The sequence below is a fragment of the Bos taurus genome, chromosome 3, assembly GCF_002263795.3.
Source record: "Bos taurus isolate L1 Dominette 01449 registration number 42190680 breed Hereford chromosome 3, ARS-UCD2.0, whole genome shotgun sequence".
NCBI classification, from domain to species: Eukaryota; Metazoa; Chordata; class Mammalia; order Artiodactyla; family Bovidae; genus Bos; species Bos taurus.
Window position 1 is genome coordinate 95,545,908 of NC_037330.1, and position 24,019 is coordinate 95,569,926.

The 24,019-nt window shown below is 37.2% G+C and overlaps 1 protein-coding gene across 3 annotated transcripts in view; it reads left to right on the top strand.

Moving 5' to 3' along the window:
- FAF1 (Fas associated factor 1) overlaps nt 1-24,019 on the top strand; it is a 497,629-nt gene that overhangs the window by 194,439 nt on the left and 279,171 nt on the right. For all 3 annotated transcript variants that reach the window (NM_001046318.1, XM_059884654.1, XM_059884655.1), the window contains exon 6: nt 3,063-3,154. In NM_001046318.1, the coding sequence (NP_001039783.1) occupies nt 3,063-3,154 (92 nt within the window). The remainder of the gene's footprint in view (nt 1-3,062; nt 3,155-24,019) is intronic.

Here is a 24,019-nt window from a genome sequence, read left to right on the forward strand (position 1 = left end):
ATGATCAAGTGGTAAGACCAAGCTGTTATCAGTAATCATCAAAGTAAAATAATGAAAGATAAAAAATGGTAAAAGTAACTTTCCTGTGTTTGTAGGCCATATTTTTGTTTGTTTGTTTGCATATTAACTCTTGCAAGATAACAGATTTCAGAGTAACTTGCATATATTTGACAAAAAGATTCAGAACTTCAAGTCTTCCTGGATGATTGTGAAGTTATAATTAATTGCCTATTACAGTGTTTTTTTCAATCCATGGTCACAAATCATTAGTGAGTTGTGAAGTTAATTGAGTGGGTTATACCCAGCATTAAAAGAAAAGGAAATAGGGATAAAGGATGTCAGAATATATTGCAGATAATGAGTAAGTATTAAGGTATGACAAATATAAGTCAAGAATAAGTCCCAAAGCTTGTGAAGGAAGACTCTGCCTTTAGTAAGATGGGTACTCTCACGAAGGGTCAAGAATAAATTCGTTAGGTTATATGCTAGGATAAGATCAACTCTCCCCAGGTGTCCCTACTTTCATATTCAGGGTTAAAAGTGATTCCTAGATATCTACTCCACCTTTCTTTCCAATATTTTCAGCCTTGACATTATTATTTGCTTTGATTCAACCAGAACCAGTTTCATTATGCCTTTTATACTGTTTATGCCAGTCACCACAAGGAGTCTCAGATTCCCAAATTATTCCTCACTTAAATCTCCATAGCCTCTGTACAGCTCATATCTGTCTCTGTTCATTTTGCTCTCCACTGCTTGAAAATTTTTTCCTGAGCCCTATGGAACTAATTTCATCATTAGCAAAATTCCTTCTATTGCCAACCTCTTGTTACACATTCTCTTCACCATCTACTTCTGACTGAAATCTGCCTTCCTGAAGATATTGTTTCTTTGGAGGATTCTCAGTTTTAATTGCTTTTCTCCGAAAAAGATGGGAATACCAGACCACTTGACCTGCCTCTTGAGAAACCTGTATGCACGCCAGGAAGCAACACTTAGAACTGAACATGGAACAACAGACTGGTTGCAAATAAGAAAAGGAGTACGTCAAAGGTGTATATTGTCACCATTATGTGCAGAGTACATCATGCAGAGAAGGCGATGGCACCCCACTCCAGTACTCTTGCCTGCAAAATCCCATGGACAGAGGAGCCTGGTAGGCTGCAGTCCATGGGGTTGCGAAGAGTCAGGCACAACTGAGCGACTTCACTTTCACGTTTTACTTTCATGCATTGGAGAAGGAAATGGCAACCGACTCCAGTGTTCTTGCCTGGAGAATCCCAGGGACGGGGGAGCCTGGTGGGCTGCCATCTATGGGGTCACACAGAGTCGGACACGACTGAAGTGACTTAGCAGAGTACAACATGAGAAATGCTGGGCTGGAGGAGGCACAAGCTGGAATCAAGATTGCCGGGAGAAATATCAATAACCTCAGATATGCAGATGATACCACCCTTATGGCAGAAAGTGAAGAAGAACTAAAGCTTCTTGATGAAAGTGAAAGAGGAGAGTGAAAAAGTTGGCTTAAAGCTCAACATTGAGAAAACTAAGATCATGGCATCCGGTCCCATCACTTCATGGCAAATAGATGGGGAAACAGTGTCAGACTTTATTTTTCTGGGGTCCAAAATCACTGCAGATGGTGACTGCAGCCATGAAATTAAAAGACGCTTACTCCTTGGGAGGAAAGTTATGACCAAGCTAGACAGCATATTAAAAAGCAGAGACATTACTTTGTCAACAAAGGTCCGTCTAGTCAAGGCTATGGATTTTCAAGTGGTCATGTACAGATGTGAGAGTTGAACTATAAAGAAAGCTGAGCGCCGAAGAATTGATCCTTTTGAACTATGGTGTTGGAAAAGACTCTTTAGAGTCCTTTGGACTACAAGGAGATCCAACCAGTCCATCCTAAAGGAGATCAGTCCTGGGTGTTCATTGAAAGGACTGATGTTCAAGCTGAAACTCCAGTACTTTGGCCACCTGATGCGAAGATTTGACTCATTTGAGAAGACCCTGATGCTGGGAAAGATTGAGGGCAGGAGGAGAAGGGAACGACAGAAGATGAGATGGTTGGATGGCATCACCAACTTGATGGATTGGCTTTGGGTGGACTCCGGGAGTTGGTGATGGAGAAGGAGGCCTGGCATGTTATGGTTTATGGGATCACAAACAGACACGACTGAGCGACTGAACTGAACTTAAGTAGCCATTATACTACTGGACTAACTGTTAAAATATGTGTCCTCATTGTTCCTCATTTCCGTTTCCAGTTCTTCCTCTCTGAAGAACCTTCAGCATTGACTTTCATGTTAAAATTTTTTTTTTATCATCCATGTGGTGCAGTGGTGAAAAATCTGCCTGCCAGTGCAGGAGACACAAGAGACATAGGTTGATCATTGGGTTGAGAAGATCTCCTGGAGGAGGAAATGGCAACCCACTCCAGGATTCTTGCCTGGGAAATCTCACGGACCATGGAGCCTGGCAGGCTACTGTCTATGGGGTCCCCAAAAGTTGGACACTACTGAGAACACACACACACACACACACACACACATGATGATTATCTGGAGGAAGAGTTAAGTAACCTAGGTAACGCTTAGTAGAGACCTCATCCAGGTCTTTTCATTTCTTAGGCTATAGCTCCTCATTTATAAAATCTTTGGTTTAAGATATTCTCTATCATCTTTTCTGGATCTAATGATCTCTGAAAACATAACTTGCTAATTTTTGCTATAATGATCCTGAATAAAGTAGATATTAGTTGCAAGGTTATGCTTCTTCAATGAAGTAATTAATAATCTTCAACTGTATATAACTGTGTATATTTGTATCTCTTTGTGAGCTAAAGAATTTGTATTTTATTTTAATACTCAGATTTATGCTAACTTATGCATGGGAGAAACAAATTTATTTGGATTCAATAGTTCTGTATTATCCTATTTAGGAAATTGTCAAAAGATGAAAAGCCAAGCTGCAGTGGCAATAATTTTCTAAGAATTATAAGAAAAGATTAATAATGCACAATCAATAGTTATTTTTTGTTTTTACTCTTTCTTTTTCAGACCGTCTTAAAATCACTACACTTGCCAAAAAACAACAGTCTTTATGTCCTTACACCAGATTTGCCACCACCTTCATCATCTAGTCATGCTGGGTAAGGTGTTTACTTTTCCTGGAAATAGGAAATGAAAAGTTTGATTGTTAAATTTCTTTAAGCTGTATATAAATATCAAAATTAAAAACTTGTTGAAGTTTTAGCTTACTAACAACTATTAACTATATAACGTTTCAAACTATTTGGTTTGGAGTGTTCATTTGTTTGATTTTATTTTATTTATTTATTTATTTTTTTTCTCCCAAATCTTTTTTTTTTTCTCCCAAATCTCCCAAATCTCCCAAATCCCAAATCTCCCAAATCTCCCAAATCCCAAATTTGTTTGATTTTAGTGATGGAATCTTTTTACAAAGAAAAGCTAGCAAAACTTTATTTATATAATAGAAGAGTCATAAATGGTACTTCTCTGTTTGAAGGGAAGAACGAGAGTTGGAGGGAAGAGAATGAGCAACTGGAACTCTAGTTTCTCCCATGGCTGAAGCAGTATATCTTTGAGGAAATTTCTTGTGCTCTGGAGAATACAGCTTGAAATACATTGATATAAAATTTTTAAGATTTTCTTTCTTTTTGGAATAGATAGTGTCATTCTTTTTTCAGTATTTACAGTGAAACTCAGTATATTTATAGAATGATCAAATGATTTCAATATTTAATTATATATTGTATTATTATTGCCTAATGAAGCAACTGGATCTAAAGTGAATCATTAAGCTAGTGATAGAGTCATAATTTTCCTGAGCACAGTTTCCTTCTGGAACTGTGTTTACATTCTTAGATTTTCACAATTTTTTGCACATTTTCTTTTTTTTTAATTTAATACAACTTGGTGTCTCTAAACTTCAAATATTGTCAAATTTTTCCCCAGTATCTTTATTATTAGTGTAGTGAAAGGAAAAACATCCTGTTTTCTTTACTGTACTACTCATGGAACAGTTCTGGCCAACAAATGTGTCCACTACCCACCAAGTCTTCAACACCTGCTGGATATTCTTCAATTTAACAAAATTCTGATACTACCTACCTGGAGATAGCAGTAGATCCCACAAGTTCAGGACTCAGCTCCATAACACTGCCCCATATCAGACCCAGTTGCAGGTATAGGTTGTCACCTGTGCTTCTGACCAACTGGCTGTGAATAGGAGGTTCCCACCACTCCCTTCTGTGTTTGATAATTTGCAAGAGAATGGCTCACAGAACTCAGAAATGCTCTATGTACTATTACCAATTTATTGTAAAACATATTTTAAATGAACAGCCAAATGAAGAGAATATAGAATGAGATCTGCAAGGGTCTTGAGCAGAGGAGTGCTTGTAATGTTTAAGGTGTGCCCACCTGCCAGCACGTGGATGCTTTCTTTTTTACCAACCTGGAAGCTCTCCAGAGCTCTTCAACTAGGATTTTTATGGAGATTCACCACATAGGCATGATTGATTGAATCACTGGCTATTAGTAATTAGCCTAACTTCCAGCTCCTCTCTTCTTCACAGAGTAGGGTAGGAGGGAGAGGTGGTTAAATGTTCTAACCCTCTAATCATGAGGTTGGTTCCCCTGGCAACCAGTATAGAAGCTTGTTAGTATCACTCTTATTAATTAAAAAATTGCAAAGATTTTAGGAGCTCTGTATGGGGAAGAAAACCAAATGTGTATTTCTAACAGCTCATACCATCACAGGTAGATAGTATCAAAAAGAAAAGTAAATTTCACTTTACCAAAGTAGAAATCACTGAAGAAAGTTAAATCTGATATAATTGTATAATTGTATCTGATAGTTTGTTAATGGTTTGTTTTAGGTTAAGAATTTAAAGATTTCTTGGGTTGCTCTGTATCTTATGTTCAGATCATATATTAATGGGAATTTTCATTTGCATACTATGAGAAACAGTACTTACAGTCCTTGTGCTTATAGTAATGTTGATTTAGATGCCAGATGAGATTATAGATATGGGTTCTGTATCCACTCAGGTACAACATTATTTTTAGGTTAGTTAAGAATGTCATCCAGTATGTAATCCATATAATTAAATGTAGATAAGAGACATCATTGGTTGTAATCTGTTGCTTTCCAGTAGTATGATTAAATGGATTTTTGAAAAATGTCTTCCGGGGCTAATGGAAATGTTCATTGCCATGTGTCTCAGTCCCTAGGCAGGCAGGGACCTACAGTGTTTCTTGAAATGCAGTGTTTATTGGAGAATGACTACTTTATATAATACTAAACTAGTCTTCCCTGGTAGCTTAGCTGGTAAAGAATCCACCTGCAATGCAGGAGACCCCTGTGCAATTCCTGGGTCAGGAAGATCTGCTGGAGAAGGGATAGGCTACCCACTCCAGTATTCTTGGGCTTCCCTTGTGGCTCAGCTGGTAAAGAATCTGCCTGCAATGAAGGAGACCTGGATCAACCCCTGGGTTTGGAAGATCCTCTGGAGAAGGGAAAAGCAACCCACTCCAGTATTCTGGCCTGGGGAATTCTATGGACTGTATAGTCCATGGAGTCACAAAGAGTCTGACAGGACTGAGTGACTTTCACTTTCACTTTTCAAAGTAGTATTCCTTAGTTGGCTGTATGGATTTTTAGCAAGTTATAATGGTGCTTTTTCCTATGTTGGAATGATAAGAAAGACATAAAAATTCAAAGTCAAATAAAAGATACAAAAAACACAGTGTATCTGGCTAGTGAGAGGAGCATAGAGGCTCCTGCTGATGAAGAAGTTTAATAATGCACATAAAAGTTACAGTGTATTTCTTTTAGATATGTTAATCCAAGATATCTTTCTATAAAGCTAGAGATTATTTTTCTTTTTTCATCTATAAAATATATCTTAAATTCTCATTTCATGAGAGACAATTAAAAACAAAATCCATACAGAATTTTAAAAGCTAATGGTAATAATTATTTTTAACTTATGATTTTCACTTGTGTTTTATCAAACAAAAATAATTTTTATATCATAACTGTATAATGGAACCCAAAAGTATTTTAATATTGAGTTATATAGCATATCATATTATCAAATATGGGAGACAATATTGCTGTGCACTAACCTACATAATAAATCAAGTTGATTTGTTTTTGCAAAATTTTTTTACAATTGGTGGATTCATACAAACCTTATTTATAATTTGTAACTCAGTATATAATCTAAAAAGGAGAAAATATCATTCTGATTGTTATATTTGAGAATTGGTAAATAAATAGAAAAACTTCGAAACTGATAGAGGAAAATAGCAAAGTTTATGTACATACCACCCCATCCTTCTCCTCAGATTTGGAATTTCTTTTAAAAGGTATATTTGATTTAGGTGGTTGGTTTGATATTAAATTGATTTTATTCTTTTATTTCTCTGACACGAGTCAGTGGATGTGGAAAAACTGAGGGAAACTGGGTAATAAACTGCCTGTTAATTGCAGTGCAGAACTATGACGAGGTCCTGCTGCTGGATTCCACCGTTCCAATTTCAGTGCAGTGGCAAACGTTATGTTCTTTCTTTAGAGTATCAGTCTTCTTTCAATGAACTGGACAATACTGATGTTATGGTGTCATTCCTAAACAAAGTTTATTATGATCAAATCAGGAAAGTAATGTGATTATAATCTATCCATGCAAAAAAGGTAAGATCTAGAGAGAAAAGTCCTAGATTATAATCGCTGTTTATCTAGGGTCTTAGATTCTCCTTATATAAAATAGGAAGCATTGATTTTAGTTGTCAGGGTGGTTATAAAAATTCATTAAACAGAAGAGGTACATTCATATGCAAAAACACAAATTGCAAAACATAATTATTAAAACATGTATGCTAGTAAATACCAGTAGTAATCTTTTTCATTCAACTCTCACTTCATTTTTATAGCACCTCTGTAAGAACACAGAGGCTGATATTGATATCTGTATTATAAATTAGGAACTTGAGGTGTTTTAAAGAGAGTTTTGCAGCTGGTTTAAGGTCAACAGTGAATAATAACTTCTGCTACTGATATCTTCATCTGACTCTCCATCTAGCTTCCAGTTTCTTGACAGAAATATATAAAGCTTTATTCCAAAGATGACTTCTTTTTCAGAAGCTGTTTTCTATAATGACATTTTTAAAAAAATCTTGTAATTTGTCATTATATAGTCCTTGAAGTTCATTTATATGCATTTTAGTTACTGTAGTTTTCAAGAGTATTGATGAAATTTTAGTGTGTGAATGAACTTTTTAGTTACTGTACACTATTCATCATCTAGTAAAATATAGACGTAAAATAACATGCTCTTACATTCTTTACTGACAAATAGTTTTATTCTCAAGGTTTGGTGAGAGCTATATATTAAACCATGCCTTATGAAAAATTTTTTAACTTGATTTTTCTGCCACTAGGGGGTGCCTGGTAATTGAATCTTATTTTGTATTTACAGTATTTTTTAAAAAGCTAAGAGCAACAGAATTACCATGTAAGTGTCTATAACCTTATATTTAGAATTATTTTAAAGTAAATTATGTTTTTGTTTTTCAGAAAGTAGAATTTCAGGCTTTTTGAGAATTTAAGAGCAACTCTTTAATCATAATCTTTTTAACAATTGAAAAGTGTTTTTTAGCTTCTTAAAATAGATCAGATTTCACTTATTAATTCAAAGGTGATGCAGTTACACCTATGGCACAACTTCAGATTGTACTGTCAATCACAATAAAATTAAAAGAGGGGAGCTGTCAATTATACCTGTTTCATATCATAGGAGAGGGTCAATCTATCAAATATTTATTGATTAACTAGTAGATGGAAACATGCTCTGTCCTCTAGGCACTTACAACCTAGTCATTGACATATTGTGACTTTTTAAAAAATTAATCTCTTTAAAGAAAATTTCCAGCACTGTTCTGGTGTTCTATCTGCCACTCAGGTTGTTTCATCCTGTAAGTGCCTCTTTTCTTCATCTCCTGTAAAGTTGGTGTCCTCTAGAGTTCTTTCAGCAACCCCTCTTACTGTACATTTTCCCTGACATTTCCTCTCAGTGCTTTGTTTTCCAAATATGTATAAATGACAAATCTCTATAAACACCGTTTCCTAGTTGCCAGTTGAGCTTTCACTGGCATGTCTTTCCCATTTGTAATCCAGTCATATGTCTCTAGATTGAGACAATCCTGAGAAATCTGTACTACTACCTGTATTTTTTGTCTCAAATATACAGTGGTAATGGTACAAAATACTGCAATGTATTCCAAGTAGGATGATTAAGAATCACTACCAAAGAATCACTGTCATGCTGATCCATTCTTTGGCCATTTTGCAGTAAAATTAAAGGTGAAGTAGTAATAAAAAGGTATCTCTGAGGTCCTCCATACATTTGGATACTACAGATAATTTACAGGTAAAAGTGAAATCATAATAACAACCACTAGTAATTTAGAAGTGAGCACAAATAAGAGTTTGAGCATTCTTTGGCATTGCCTTTCTTTGGGATTGGGATGAAAACTGACCTTTTCCAGTCCTGTGGCCACTGCTGACTTCCAAATTTGCTGACGTTGAGTGTAGCATTTTGATAGCATGATCTTTTAGGATTTGAAATAGCTCAACTGGAGTTCCATCATCTCCACTAGCTTTGTTCATAGTGATGCTTCCTTAAGGCCCACTTGACTTCACATTCTAGGATGTCTGGCTCTAGGTGAGTGATCACACCATCGTGATTATCTGGGATGTGAAGATCTTTTTTGTAGAGTTCTTCTGTGTATTCCTGCCACCTCTTCTTAATATCTTCTGCTTCTGTTAGGTGCATACCATTTCTGTCCTTTATCAAGCCCATCTTTGCATGAAATGTTCCCTTGGTATCTCTGATTTTCTTGAAGAAATCTCTAGTGTTTCCCATTCACATCAGTCCTTCCAGTGAACACCCAAGGACTGATCTCCTTTAGGATGGACTGGTTGGATCTCCTTGCAGTCCAAGGGACTCTCAAGAGTCTTCTCCAACACCACAGTTCAAACACATCAATTTTCAGTGCTCAGCTTTCTTTATAGTCCAACTCTCACATGCTGGAAAAGCCATAGCTTTGACTAGATAGGCCTTTGTTGACAAAGTAATGAATGTCTCTGCTTTTTAATATGCTGTCTAGATTGAGCATAACTTTTCTTCCAAGAAGTGTCTTTTATTTTCATGGTTGCAATCACCATCTGCAGTGATTTTGGAGCCCCCAAAAATAAAGTCGGCCACTGTTTCCCCACCTGTTTGCCGTGAAGTGTTGAGACCGGATGCCATGATCTTAGTTTTCTCAATGTTGAGCTTTAAGGCAACTTTTTCACTCTCCTCTTTCACTTTCATCAAGAGGCTCTTTAGTTCTTCACTTTCTGCCATAAGGGTGGTGTCATTTGCATATCTGAAGTTCCTGATATTTCTCCCGGCAATCTTGATTCTTGGGAAGAAGCTTGTGCTTCTTCCAGCCCAGCTTTTCTCATGATATACTCTGCATATAAGTTAAATAAGCAGGGTGACAATGTACAGCCTTGACGTACTCCTTTCCCTATTTGGAACCAGTCTGTTGTTCCATGTCCAGTTCTAACTGTTGTTTCCTGAACAGTATACAGGTTTCTCAAGAGGCAGGTAAGGTGGTCTGGTATTCCCATCTCTTTCAGAATTTTCCACAGTTTATTGTGATCCACACAGTCAAAAGCTTTGCCATAGTCAATAAAGCAGAAATAGATGTTTTTCTGGAACTCTCTTGCTTTTTTGATGATCCAGCGAATGTTGGCAATTTGATCTCTGGTTCCTCTGCCTTTTCTAAAACCAACTTGAACATCTGGAAATTCATGGTTCATGTATTGCTGAAGCCTAGCTTGGAGAATTTTGAGCATTACTTTACTAGCGTGTGAGATGAGTGCAATTACTTTGGCCACCTGATGCAAAGAGCTGACTCATTTGAGAAGACGCTGATTCTGGGAAAGATTGAGGGCGGGAGGAGAAGGGGATGACAGAGGATAAGATGGTTGGATGGCATCACTGACTCAATGAACATGAGTTTGGGTGAATTCCAGGAGTTAGTGATGGACAGGGAGGCCTGGCGTGCTGCAGTTCATGGGGTTGCAAAGAGTCGGACACGACTGAGCAACTGAACTGAACTGAACAAATAAGAGTGCTATATATTGAAACTTTGAATACAGCAAAAGTGATACTTAGAGGGAAATTTGTAATATTAAGTCCACTAATTAGAAGACAATAGAGAGAGAAAATAAGTGCATTTTATGTTCTACTTAAGAAGTTACAGAAATAGCAGTAGAGTAAGTCTGAAGAAAATAGATGGAAAGAAACATTTAAAAGCAGTAATTAATGGTAGTGGAGTAGAAATTGGCAACACACTCCAGTATTCTTGCCTGGAAAATTCCATGGACAGAGGAACCTGGCGAGCTATGGTCCATGGGATCACAGAGAGTCAAATATGAGTGAGCACGCATACAATTAATGATATAAGTAATCAACAAATAATAACTGCTTGAGAAATCTAGCCAAGAAAGGATGAGAAAAAGCACAAAAATATTAGGTTGAAAAAGAGGACTTAACTACAGATTCAGAGGAAAGGTTTTGATTGGTATAATAATTATTAAAGTTAATGCTAAACATAAGAAATTAATAAATTGTTCTAAAGTGAAAGTATACATGAATAGTAATAAAATAAACTTATCTTTGTGGCAGTAAAATCTGAAGTTTGGTTGAAATAGAGAATTTTCTATAAACTATCAGGTACTAAAATGAATATAAGACTTAGATAACCTGAAAAAGTAATATAACTATTACAGAAATTGAACTTAAAGTATAAGATTTTGCATGCTATATTCTTCCCCTAGCCCAGAGGATTTCCATAAAGAAATCTTACCACAAACTTCCCAGTGGGACTGCTACCTATCTTATTTTATAATGTTTGTGTAATCTTGTTATCAAAACTGGAAAAAATAATGTAAGAAAAAATTGTGTGTATTTCTTACTTATAATCATAGATAATAAAAATGAGTAGGTAAATTTTCCTTTGCTTTCTCAGTCTTACCATTTAATGACCTCTTCTTTCCCCTGTCCTTATTCCACTACCTGCAAATGGCAGCTCTCCCCGTATTTAAATGGTCTAAGATACACATGAATCAAAACCATAGCTTGATTGTGTCTTTCCCCTGCTCACATCCCTCCGTTAGCTTTCCGTTACTCTTAGACAAAAATTCAGGTTTCTTACCAAAGTATATTAAGGACTTATATAATCTTGTCCCTGACTTTTTTAACTTCATCTTTTATCATTCTCATCTCTGGCTTGTATCTTGGCAGCCACACTGGCCTCCCTGTTCTTCTTTAAACATTCTAAGGGTGCTTCATCAACTTCAGGACACTTGCACTATGCTGTTCCCCTCCCTGGAATATTCTTCCATCAGTCATCCACTTGACTCACTCCTTTACTTTATTCAGTCCTCTACTCAAATGTTACATTCTCAGATAGATTTTTCTTAACTCCCCTGGCTAAAAGAGTCCCTCTGCTACAGTCTTTCCCTTTTCTTACATTATTACAAAATGCATTATATTAGTAATATATTCTTACTTGTCTGTATTCCTTATCATAATATAAAGCTACAAGAAATTATGGACCTTTTTTGTTTACTTTTATATCCTCAGCAGCTGAAAGAGTGCCTGAAACATTGTAAGTACTTAGAAATAGTAATGGAATGAATATTGTGAAGTAATATATCCCTGAGAATGTTTGCCTCCTAAGAGAGACCAAAGCTAACGAGTAAAGTTCTAGTGTGGAATATCAAGCATCATGCAGTACAGATATAAGATATTTGGGGAGCTGAAGATCTTACAAGTGTTCCATAAGTGTAATAAACTAGGCAGTCTTGCCTTGGTCTGAGTTTAGCATTTTTTTCCAGTGTTCCTTTTGAATTTTTTTTTTTCCCACTGAAGTATGGGATAATGGAAGGAGCTCTGACTTTATAGTCAGACACTGTTTATCCTATGTCTGTCCCAGTGGTTTTGTGGCCTCCGGCAGCACCTTTCTTCTGTGAATCTTAGTTTCTCCAGTATTATTTCATAAATGGCTGTCCTTTCTCTCCAGCCAGATCCCAAGCTGTGAAAACAAGAGCATTCTTTCTGAGCATCTCCCTCAGCTCATCTATGGCCGTCTATATAGAAGCCCTTAATAAACATTTGTTGTTAATGAATATGAAAAGTTTCATGACAAATTGAGGGATTTAGTTTTCATCCATACACATATAGTCTCTCCATTGGCTGTTTTGCTAATTTTGTTTTTCAGATATATGGAGAGTCCATCTCATTTTATTCTTATAGGATGTCAATTATTCATTCATTTACCAGATCTTACAGTGTGTTAGTTCCTTGTTCTAGGTGTTAGAGATACAATGAGAAATCAGATGGCAAGGTACCTGCTTTCATGGAGTTTACAATATAATATGTGTAGGTGTGGGGGTAGGGTACAAGGACAGGCACCAAACTATGAATCAAACAAGAAGAGGCATCAGATGATAATAGTGCTTTGCAGAAAACTGAAATAGAATGACATGGTAAGAAGTAACTGGCGACTCCTGTAAGTTGTATGGTGAGGAAAGGCCTCTCAGAAGATCTACTATTTCAGCTGAGACATGAATGATTAAACACTATTAAAGTGAAGAGCAGAATGAATAGTATTCTAAGCAAGGGAAATAACTAGTGGCAATAACTAGTGGCTGCATAGGTGCCTTGGTAATAGAGTATAGTCTTTTCAGCTTGCTTTAGTCTTATCCTAATAAGTAATAAAAATGTCCAGCTCCATTATAATTACATAGATTGTCTCAATTTTTTGTGGCAGGATGATAGAAAATAAAGTATCCCTTATATATAGTTGTCCCTTTTTACAAGTAGTAATTGAGTCTTGCTGTTGAACTTTAACCTTTTTATACTGGGAGGATGGTTCCCATTAATACTTCGATGGGTTCTGTGAGGGTGTTGTTGAACTCTGGTCATACAGTCTAGCATATGGTCCTCTTGTGTGGCCTATTCTGGCCTTGACTTAGCTGCTATTTGTGCAAGCTTGAGTAAATTCAGGGTACTAATTGAGGCTCTTGTGATAGTTAAGTAAACTACTGGTATTAACATACATGGCCTTTCTTTGGCCTTCTTGGAAAGCCATTCATGGGAAATCAGATAACAATAGCCTTGAATTAATCTAGAGTATGGTATTATATTTTCCAGTGGATACTTTGGAAGGAAATTGAGTAGTAGTGAGTCAAGATATCTGAGTCGCAGCCCCGTCTGAGTTCTAGCCCCAGCTCTCCCACAGAATCAATGTTTGATACGGCAGGTCACTCTTCTGCTCTGGGCCTTAGATGCTACCAGAAAATAAAGAGGCTCCATGATTGGGAAAAAGAAACTGCTTTAGTAACCAGACAAGCACCAAGTAGATCATGTGGCTTTGACTTGAGTTCTTCGTGAGGTCTTTTATCTTTCACTCCAGACCTAAATCTTAGGAACCACGTTTCTGGTGGCTCAGATGGTAAAGAATCTGCCTGCAATGCAGGAGACCCAGATTCGATCCCTGGGTTGGGAAGATCCCCTGAAGAAGGGAATGGCTACCCATTCCAATATTCTTACCTGGAGAATTCCATGGACAGAGGAGCCGGTCACGCTGTAGTTCTTGGAGTCACAAAGAGTCAGACACAAATGAGCAACTAACCCTTTTACTTTTTCACATGCTCAAGTGACCTACAGAAAGAGTTATGACTGGGTTTTCAGAGCCTTAAGGACTGATGCAGTCGGCCTGCCTCACCAACCTGGTCACAGCAGGAAACGTAGCTTAGAGAGCTCATGGCAAACCTTGTTCAGGACTATATACCACAGGGGATAAAAAGTGGAATGTAATTTAGTGCACTGAAAGTGAAAGAAAGTGAAGTCGCTCAGTCGTGTCCAACTCTTTGCGACCCCCTGGGCTGTAGTTTATCAGGCTTCTCTGTCCATGGGATTTTCCAGGCAAGAGTGCTGGAGTGGATTGCCATTTCCTTCTCCAGGGGATCTTCCCAACCCAGGGATCAAACCCGGGTCTCCTGCACTGCAGGCAGACGCTTTACCATCTGAGCCACCAGGGAAGCCCCAGTTTAGTGCACTGCTACTGCTAAGTCACTTCAGTCGTGTCCGACTCTGTGTGACCCCATAGACGGCAGCCCACCAGGCTCCCCTGTCCCTGGGATTCTCCAGGCAAGAACATTGGAGTGGGTTGCCATTTCCTTCTCCAGTGCATGAAAGTGAAAAGTGAAAGTGAAGTCGCTCAGTCGTGTCTGACTCTTCGAGACCCCATGGACTGCAGCCTACTAGGCTCCTCCATCCACGGGATTTTCCAGGCAAGAGTACTGGAGTGGGGTGCCATTGCTAGGGCATAGGAAATGGGGGTCAAAGCTGCTCGTCTTCATCCTCACCTTCTGTGAAACCTAACCTAGTACACGGTGACTTTGTGAATAATTGTAATAGTCTTTTCTCTTTTTCTGGAAGAAGAAAGTTTAGAATCTGGAAAAAATGCCACAAGTGTTCTTATTAGAAGCCTTCCTTCCTGAAGAGAAGCAGCATGGGCAGAAACAGTACTTACCTGTGAGCAGAGGCAGAAGTTTGAAGGAAAGCAAATGAAACATTGTTCTCATGATCCCTGAGGTCTCTTCTAATGTGCTTTGGATATGCTCTTCCTATATCCATTAAACGTAGTATAAAAAAGGGGGAAATGGAAGTATTCCTCTTCTGCCCCTACTTCTTATAACTAGCTGTGGTAATAAGTATGCAGCTATGTTCCTAGCCTTGGTCTTAGCTAAGAGGTGACACCTCTGGGTGATATGTATATTGATACTTACACAGACAGTTTACTTTTTTCTTTTTGTTTTTTTCCCCCATCTCTCCTACCCTGTTCTGAGGCTATTCAAGATACTCATTCATCCTCATTATCACCACTAAAAAGATTACTGAGAAGTCTCACAGAACTACTTGGGGTCCACTTATTACAAGAACATTCTAAGGATGCTTTCAGATAGCTCTCATCCTACTACTGTTTCCCCACCACCTCACAATCTCTGCACCAATGTTAATCCTTGTAATATTTTTCACTCTTTTTGTCTATGTCCTGCTATTTCAATTTTTGGTGTTCTCCTTTAATGCAGTAGTCACAGTTATGAGATCTCTGACTTAGAATAAGGTGACAACTCTAGGGTATCATCTTTGGAAGGATTTAAAGCAGTCATCTAATCTAGTCCCATTTTATGACTGGAGAACTGAGGTACAGAAAGATGTAACTTTACATATGCAAGTAAAGGTTCTGGATGGATGGATTAATTTTTCCTTCCAAAATGCTTTACAAAACAACTTTTTTGTTCACAAATGATATTCATCTGTGAAAATGTTTTACTGGTGCTGTAAGCAGTACAATATTTGATAACAATTTGATGTATATCATTCTTAAAGCAACTCATCATTTCTTAGTATAGTATAATCAGTGTTTCAAGTACATTATTGTGGTTAGTGTTTAACTTCAATTCTCGTGAGCATTTTTATTACATTTTGTAAAAGTGATATTAGAAGCATTAGATTAGTAAATGTGTCTTAATAAAGGGTACTGAAAAGTGGCTTATTTTAAGAAGACGACATTTCCCTAAAGTTATGCATTCTGGATAAAAGAAACTTGTCCCCAATTACAGCATTGATGGAGATCACAACACTTCTAATTGGATTGATGTACCAAACCTGTTTATATAGTTAACTGCCTATTGATAGGTCAGTGACTACTGAGATTAGCTTGTTAAAATCACACTTTGAAAAAGAACTACAGGTATTCTCTGTGGTTGATTTAATGGAAAGTTGGAAACTTGGTCACTAATTCATGAAACAAAAATCGATGTATCTGTAAGTTTTTTTTTCTTTGTTCATGGTTTGTCTAGATGGATAGAATTATGTTTTGACAGTTTTGCTATGAACTACTTGGTAGATCACAATGTATCACTATCACCGCTAATTACCACATTTTGATTAATCTTATATACTTTAGTTAGTACATTTTCATGAATCCAATATATCTCTATATTGATAAACAGTAATTATAGACATAAGGACACCTGAACCTTGAAATCTTCCTGAAAAATGGTATTAAGAATTATGTGAAACCAAATGTTTGTTTATCTAGACATATTTAATTGCCAGCAAAGAAAGCAATTAAAAGTATCGGCAGAGTAAGAGGCCAACCTTTGTTAAACGTGGTTTTAAGATTGTTACAGAACTTGTGGTGATGATAACATGGTGTCTTGGAGGATGTTAACAACTGTAGCAGAGTGTTAATTAAGAATGATGTAATCTGCAGCTCAGAATTATTAATATCACATGTTAGTTTAGCCGGACAGGAACAAAACCTAATTTCAGTTATGATGAGGGCTCAAGTTGTATTTGTAGTAGAAAGATTAACATTTTATTTTTGTGCTGTTCCTGAGACAATTTAAAAATCCTGAATGAAATACAGTCAAAGGTAAACATCAAGTCCCTAGCTCATTTACATATGTGCCAGATTTTCAAACTGATTGCTATTTGAACCTAATCTGTCATTGCTGGCTGCATTAGCTACAACAAACATTACATTTACATATTGATTTCTTATTTTGTTTTAGTGTAAATAATCCATAATTATAGTAAATTTGGTCTTTTGTTGACAAGAGCTCATAAGACTCTGTAAGTTTAGAATGGAAATTTAAATTGCCATGTGTCATGCTTTTTAATTTAAAAGCTTGCTATATCTGAAAGGATAAAAAGATCATTGTACCTCATAAAATATTCCCAAAGAGACAAAGGAGAGAAAATTTTGTAGAGCTTTTTAGAAAAATATAAATTGTAAAATATTAATGAAAAATTCAGTAACACATTCTAAGATTATTTTATTTTTAAAAGAAAATCAGTAATTTGAAAAAATTGATTTTTTGGCTTCAGTATTAGATCATATTTAAAAAATAAAGTTAATGGAAATGAACCTTCTAAACCTATTTTTCATTGATATTTGTTTAAAATATCCAGTGCAAAAAAAGAAATAGCATACACATACAAGCAGAAATGAAACAGAAGATTTTCTATATCTTTACTGATGTTAATATTTTACACATCTGAACTACCTATACAGCATTGATTTGAGGAGCTTAATTTCATGGACAACAACCAGTATATGTCAGTGGTCACATACTCTTATAAAGTAGCATTGGAGGAAAAAATCTATAGTTTCCATTTACGTTGATTAAAAGTGTGTTTTTGAGGTTAGAAATACAGGACTCATTTGATTGCACAAATAGTAGTCATCCGATTGTTGAAGTACGTTTTATGGCTTATAATTTTTTATGGAGATATAATTTACATACAATAAATGCATAATTCTTAAGTGCCCCCCAGTTACATGAGATTTGACAAATGCTTATTGTTTGCTACAGTGGGTTTAAATGAGTGGGATATTAATTTGGATGTGTGAATACAGGTATTTAACAAACAGCCTGTGCTGAATTGATGGTGTCTGTTTACTTGAGTGCTATGAATACAGAACCCCTAAAAACTCATGTCAGTCACTTAGGCTGCTATAGAAAATACCGTAGACAGGGTGACTTAATCAACAGACATTTCTTTCTCACAGTTCTTGAAGCTAGAAAGTCCACGATGCTGACAGACTTGGTTCATGGTGAGAGCTTGCTTCTTGACTTGCAGATGGCTACTTTCTCACAGTGTCCTCACTTGACAGAGGGAGAGCACAAGCTCTGTTCTCTCTCCTTTTTTAAAAAAAATTATTTTAATTGGAGGCTAATTTCTTTACAATATTGTATTGGTTTTGCCATACATTGACATGAATCCACCACGGGTGTACATGTGTTCCTCATCCTGAACCCCCCTCCCATCTCCCTCCTTGTGATCCCATCCCTCTGGGTTATCCCAGTGCACCAGCCCCGAGCATTCTGTATCTCTCTTCTTCTTATAAGAACAGTAATCTCATTTTAGGAGTCTCATCCTCATAATTTCATATAAATGTAATCATCTTCCAAAGACCCTGCCTCCAAATATCATCACGTTGGGTGTTAGGTATTCAGAATGTGAATTTGAGGGGATACACAAACATTCATTCTGTAACAGCCTTGAGTCCCAAGTCTAAATGTGTTGTTCTTCCTAGTCTAGTTGTTTAATCTTGATGGATTTATACTTTATAACAATGAGTGCTTCTCACAGAACTGTTTTTGTTTTATTAATAATAGAAAGGCTGTGGTTTAGCCTGACCAAATCTTCTGTCCACTGAAGATTTAAGAGGAAATTCTTGATTCAAGGAATTTCTGGAGAGGAAATCTTTAAAATTACTGTTAATATCCTTGATGCAAAACACCCTGCCTTCTACTGTTCCACCCTATGGGCCTGCTGCTCTTTGTCAGAAAGAAGCCATTCCTCTTCTTAATCAGGAATTAATGACAGGTATATAGTGACATGATAATCAAATGATTGTTTTGCTACCATAATTCAACCATAAGTTAACCTTGACAAATCACTGTGGCATATATATTAGAATATCCATATGCTTTCTGTATTAGTGAATCATTAAAGTACCCTCTCAATGTGAAATAAAGTCAAGACAGTAAAGGCTGTTATATATATTTTCTTAATGTTGTTTTATCCATACTTGACATATGGAAGCCAGTAATTTATGACTTGTTATGTTCACAGGTATAAAAATGTCTGTAACTTCAGATTTATTTATTGGGGCCTGTGTTAAGATTTGCTGAATGCTATTTTCTCCTTACCATCAACCCCAGCCCCCCCACCCCCCACAAAAAAAGAAAAAAACTAGAAAGGAATATACAATGTTTTAAACTAAGTCAGTGAATTAAAATAAACTTGTTATTCACTAGAAGGCAGATATTTTACAGACGACTTCACTGTTCCTGATAAATGCTCATAATTAAATTGGAATGGGATTTCCCCCCAGGTAGAGATGGACATTCTGCTAATGAAAGAGCACTGGAAGGGCAAGACTTGTGGACAAAAATGAAAGTAGAGAAGGGATGTTCTATTGAAACTACTTCTAGAATTTTATTGGTTTAGATACTAATGCTTAGTTATCATACTGAAAAATTTAAGGAGGTGGATATCTATTTATTCACCTGTCTGTCTGTCTTTTATAGTTCCCTCTCTTAGAATGTACCTCCCTCCTTCTGTCCTTTCCCCCAACTTGAATATTAAGAAACTGGCTGGAAAATTATGAGATGGTAAATGTGCACTTTGCCACTAACTGCTTTAAAGTATTAACATTCATTATGTTGTAGTCTTTGCAAATACCCACCAGCTTGAAGCTTGGGGACTGTATATGATATTTATTACATTTTAAATGTTAATTTCAGTTTGTATTTGAGGGTAGAGTAATGGTAAGTTTTAATAACTGTTGTCTGTTTGTAGAAACAACCATCTCCTTGTTGGTAAATACAGCTATTAAAACTGAAAGGAAAAGCACAATGGAGAATAATACATTAAAAACCAGTGAGGAGAGAATAGATTTCTATTTAAAACCACTTCTTGCATTGAGATAAAATTCAACTGCTTCTGATAATTTTCTACATTTGCTAACACTTTCCTTCTCCCTCTCATTGAAGAGAAAACATGCTATTAAGGGAAACAAAAAACTGTTTTGTGTTATTTCTCATCCACCTACTTTGGTTGGCAGTTACCCTTAGAGCTATTCTGAAGGTCAAAGTTGAAGTAGCATGGATGACTTTGCATTTTGAAGGTGAAAGAAGACTGCTTGAAGGTGGATTAACTGTGGCTAACTATCCTAGCATGAAAAGTGAACATGTTAGTCACTCAGTCGTGTCTGACCCCTGGCGACCCCATGGACTGTAGCCCAACAGTCCATGGAATTCCTAAGTCCATGGAATTCTTCCAGCAAGAATACTGGAGTGAGTTGCCATTCTCTTCTTCAGGTTGGAAATAATAAAAAAAAATGTTTTCACAGGGAACATGAATGTGTGTATAAATACTAAACAAGATCTGTGCTAAAAAGAACCTATAAGCTTGTATAATGTTAGGCATAATATACACTTATATTTCATGCATCAAACATGGTTTTACCTGGAGATTATCATATGGGTAGCTCAGCTGGTAAAGTATCTGTCTGCAATATGGGAGACCCTGTTTCCATTCCTGGTTTGGGAAGATCCCTGAAGAAGGGATAGGCTACCATTCCAATATTCCCTGGGAGGGGAGGGAAAGACTGGGAGTTTAGAATTGACATGTGTTCTTGTTTAGTTGCTAAGTCATATCCAACTTTTTTGTAACCCCATGGACTGTAGCCCACCAGGCCCCTCTCTCAATGGGATTTCCCAAGCAAGAATACTGGAGCGAGTTGCCATGCCCTTGAGGAGCTCTTCCTGACCCAAGGATTGAACCTGCGCCTCTTGCGTTGCAGGCGGGTTCTTTACCACTGAGCCACCAGGAAAGCGATGACATGTACATACTGCTATATTTAAATAAATAGCTTGTATGGCACAGGGAATTCTACTCAATATTCTGTTACAATGTAAATGGGAAAATTTGGAAAAGAAGATGCATATATAACAGAATCACTTTGCTGTATACCTGAAACTAACACAACATTGCTGATCAACTACTCCAATATAAAATAAAAATTTATAAAAAAGTTTTACCATCTATGAATTACTACAGAAAAATAGAACTAAAACATGAAAAATAGCTGCCTCAAAAGCACCAAAGATCCTTGAGTCAATGTTTCACTGTCATTGTAAGATTTTAAATTGTGGGTACCTCTCAAAAGTATTCTAGTTTTTAATAATAGGTCACCATAAATCTTATATGTAATAAAAATTCCGACTTGGCTTTCTAAAATTTAATATTCATAGTTTTATCAAGTAAAAGTTATTTTTCTTTTTTCTGAAGAGGAAACTGAAAATTTATAGAGTAGTTAAGTGTCTCAACTACAGGCCTTGTATATGGTGGCATAATAATAGTATTCAAAGAATGTGTTATTGTTGGGGTGGGGGACAACTCTCAGCAACTAGCAGGTAATGAACCAGGTATTCAAATCTGTCTCTGACTCCCAAACAGTTTGAAGCCATAAATATTTTTTCTTGCCAAACTTACCCTTCCCCAGGGCTACTAGAAAATTGTAGCACTAGACTAAATTGGTGTTCTTCTAATCTATTCTGGCAGTCAGTGCTCATCCTGGCAAACCTTTTTCCAAAGTTATTGCACAAGTTTGCAAATCAAGATCAAGAAACATATCTAAGGAGTTGCATAAAGGCAAGCACTAAGGGTATTAAGCATTTGTGTAGATTCATATGTAAAGATAAGAGGACCTGTGTATATAATAATCAAGAATTCTGGAATTTTGAATTCCTTAGCCTAGCGTTTGAAGCTCCCATAATGTTGGTCTTTAATGTTTTTCAAGTTTCCTCGTTCAGAAACCCTTCTTTACATCCTCTTACACTTCTTCCTCATTGCTTTCTACACCCTTCCCTATATTCTCCAGTCGCTATCTCTGCTCAAACTAGTCTGTGTCTGAAATCACCTCCATTATCTACTTGATAAAATTGCCATCTATTCTTCTTCATAGTACTTCAAAGTACTTGTTCGCTTTTCCAAAATCCTCACGTTTTAACTCAGACTAGTCTGTCTTGAGGTCAGTGATTATGTCTTTGATTCCTATATTATTACAAATAAGAATCAAATAATTATAGAAAGACTGGAGGAGTTGTGAACTCCTAGCAGTCAGGGGTCTTATTCATTGTTACATCCTCAAAGCAGCCTAGCTATTTGGGAGATAGAATGCTGGTGTACAAAGAACATAGAATCAAATATGGTTTTTAAACTATATGCAGAATTATTTCTTAAATATTTACAGGATTTCATTGAATCACTTTTTAGATGCTAATGCCAAGGGAAATACAGATGAATGATAAAATACTTACCCTCAAAAGGGTTGCAGTCTTGAATTCAGGCCTTCCACACATGAAACAAAGCAAACCTTACAAAACACATAATAAATAAGTATTAAATAAGGTATATGTGTAGTATATTAAAGCGTCTACCTACAATGTGGGAGACCTGGGTTCAATCCCTCGGTCGGGAAGATCTCCTGGAAAAGGAAATGGCAACCCACTCCAGTACTCTTGCCTGGAAAATCCCATGGATGGAGGAGCCTAGTAGGCTACAGTCCATGGGGTTGCAAAGAGTCGGACATGACTGAGCGACTCACTCACCTACTCACATGTGCAGTATTTGGGAGGAGAGGGATATAAAGAAGGATGAAAACAATATGAATCGAGATCAAAGTGAGTTTGGGGTAAAGTTTTTGATGTGAGGGGAAGTCAGCCAAGCTCTAGAGCAAAAGCTGAATTCTAGAGAATACTTGTGAAATAGGTTTACCCATGCAAGACCTTGAAACCCCAAGTAGGCTTTCCAGTCTTGCCACTTCCGGCTCCAGATTCATTTGACATATGTATGTATATTGAGGGGCTTCCCTGGTGGCTCAGAGGATAAAGAATCCTGCAATGTGGGAGACCTGGGTTCAATCCCTGGCTTGGGAAGATCCCCTGGAGAAGAGAATGGCTATGCATTCCAGCATTGACCTAGCCTACTATTTGCGCCTCACCATAGTCCTCTCATATACCCTTTATGGTGGTTACACTGAGATTTCCGCAATTTCCTGAGCATGATCACTTTTTCTGGCCTTAGTGCATGTAAAACTCAAGTATCGTTTGACATAATTGCTTATGCCCTCCTAATTGAAACGGTTATGTCTTTTGGCTACCTTGGTTTTTCTGTTATCTCATTGGCCATTTATCAATCTCCTTTTCATTTGTTTCTCCCTGTTTGATTTCAAATTATTGGAATGCCACAGGGCTCCATCTTGGCCTTTCTTCTCTTTCTCTGGTTCCCTAGGTAATTTTTTTTGGAGGGGGGGCCTCAGTTTAGTTGCTCAGTTGTGTCCAACTCTTTGCGACCCCATGGATCGCAGCACGCCAGGACACGAAGCCTCCCTGTCCATCACCAACTCCCGGAGTTCACTCAGACTCACGTCCATCGAGTCAGTGATGCCATCCAGCCATCTCATCCTCTGTCGTCCCCTTCTCCTCCTGCCCCCAATCCCTCCCAGCATCAGTCTTTTCCAATGAGTCAACTCTTCACATGAGGTGGCCAAAGTACTGGAGTTTCAGCTTTAGCATCATTCCTTCCAAAGAAATCCCAGGGCAGATCTCCTTCAGAAGGGACTGGTTGGATCTCCTTGCAGTCCAAGGGACTCTCAAGAGTCCTCTCCAACACCACAGTTCAAAAGCATCAATTCTTCGGCACTCAGCCTTCTTCACAGTCCAAATCTCACATCCATACATGACCACTGGAAAAACCATAGCCTTAACTAGACAGACTTTTGTTGGCAAAGTAATGTCTCTGCTTTTGAATATGCTATCTAGGTTGGTCATAACTTTCCTTCCAAGGAGTAAGCGTCTTTTAACTTCATGGCTGCAGTCACCATCTGCAGTGATTTTGGAGCCCAGAAAAATAAAGTCTGACACTGTTTCCACTGTTTCCCCATCTACTTCCCGTGAAGTGATGGGACCGGATGCCATGATCTTAGTTTTCTGAATATTGAGCTTTAAGCCAACTTTTTCACTCTCCTCTTTCACTTTCATCAAGAAGCTTTTTAGTTCCTCTTCACTTCTGCATATCTGAGGTTATTGATATTTCTCCCAGCAATCTTGATTCCAGCTTGTGCTTCTTCGAGTCCAGCATTTCTCATGATGTACTCTGCATAGAAGTTAAATAAGCAGGGTGACAATATACAGCCTTGACGTACTCCTTTTCCTATTTGGAACCAGTCTGTTGTTCCATGTCCAGTTCTAACTGTTGCTTTCTGACTTGCATACA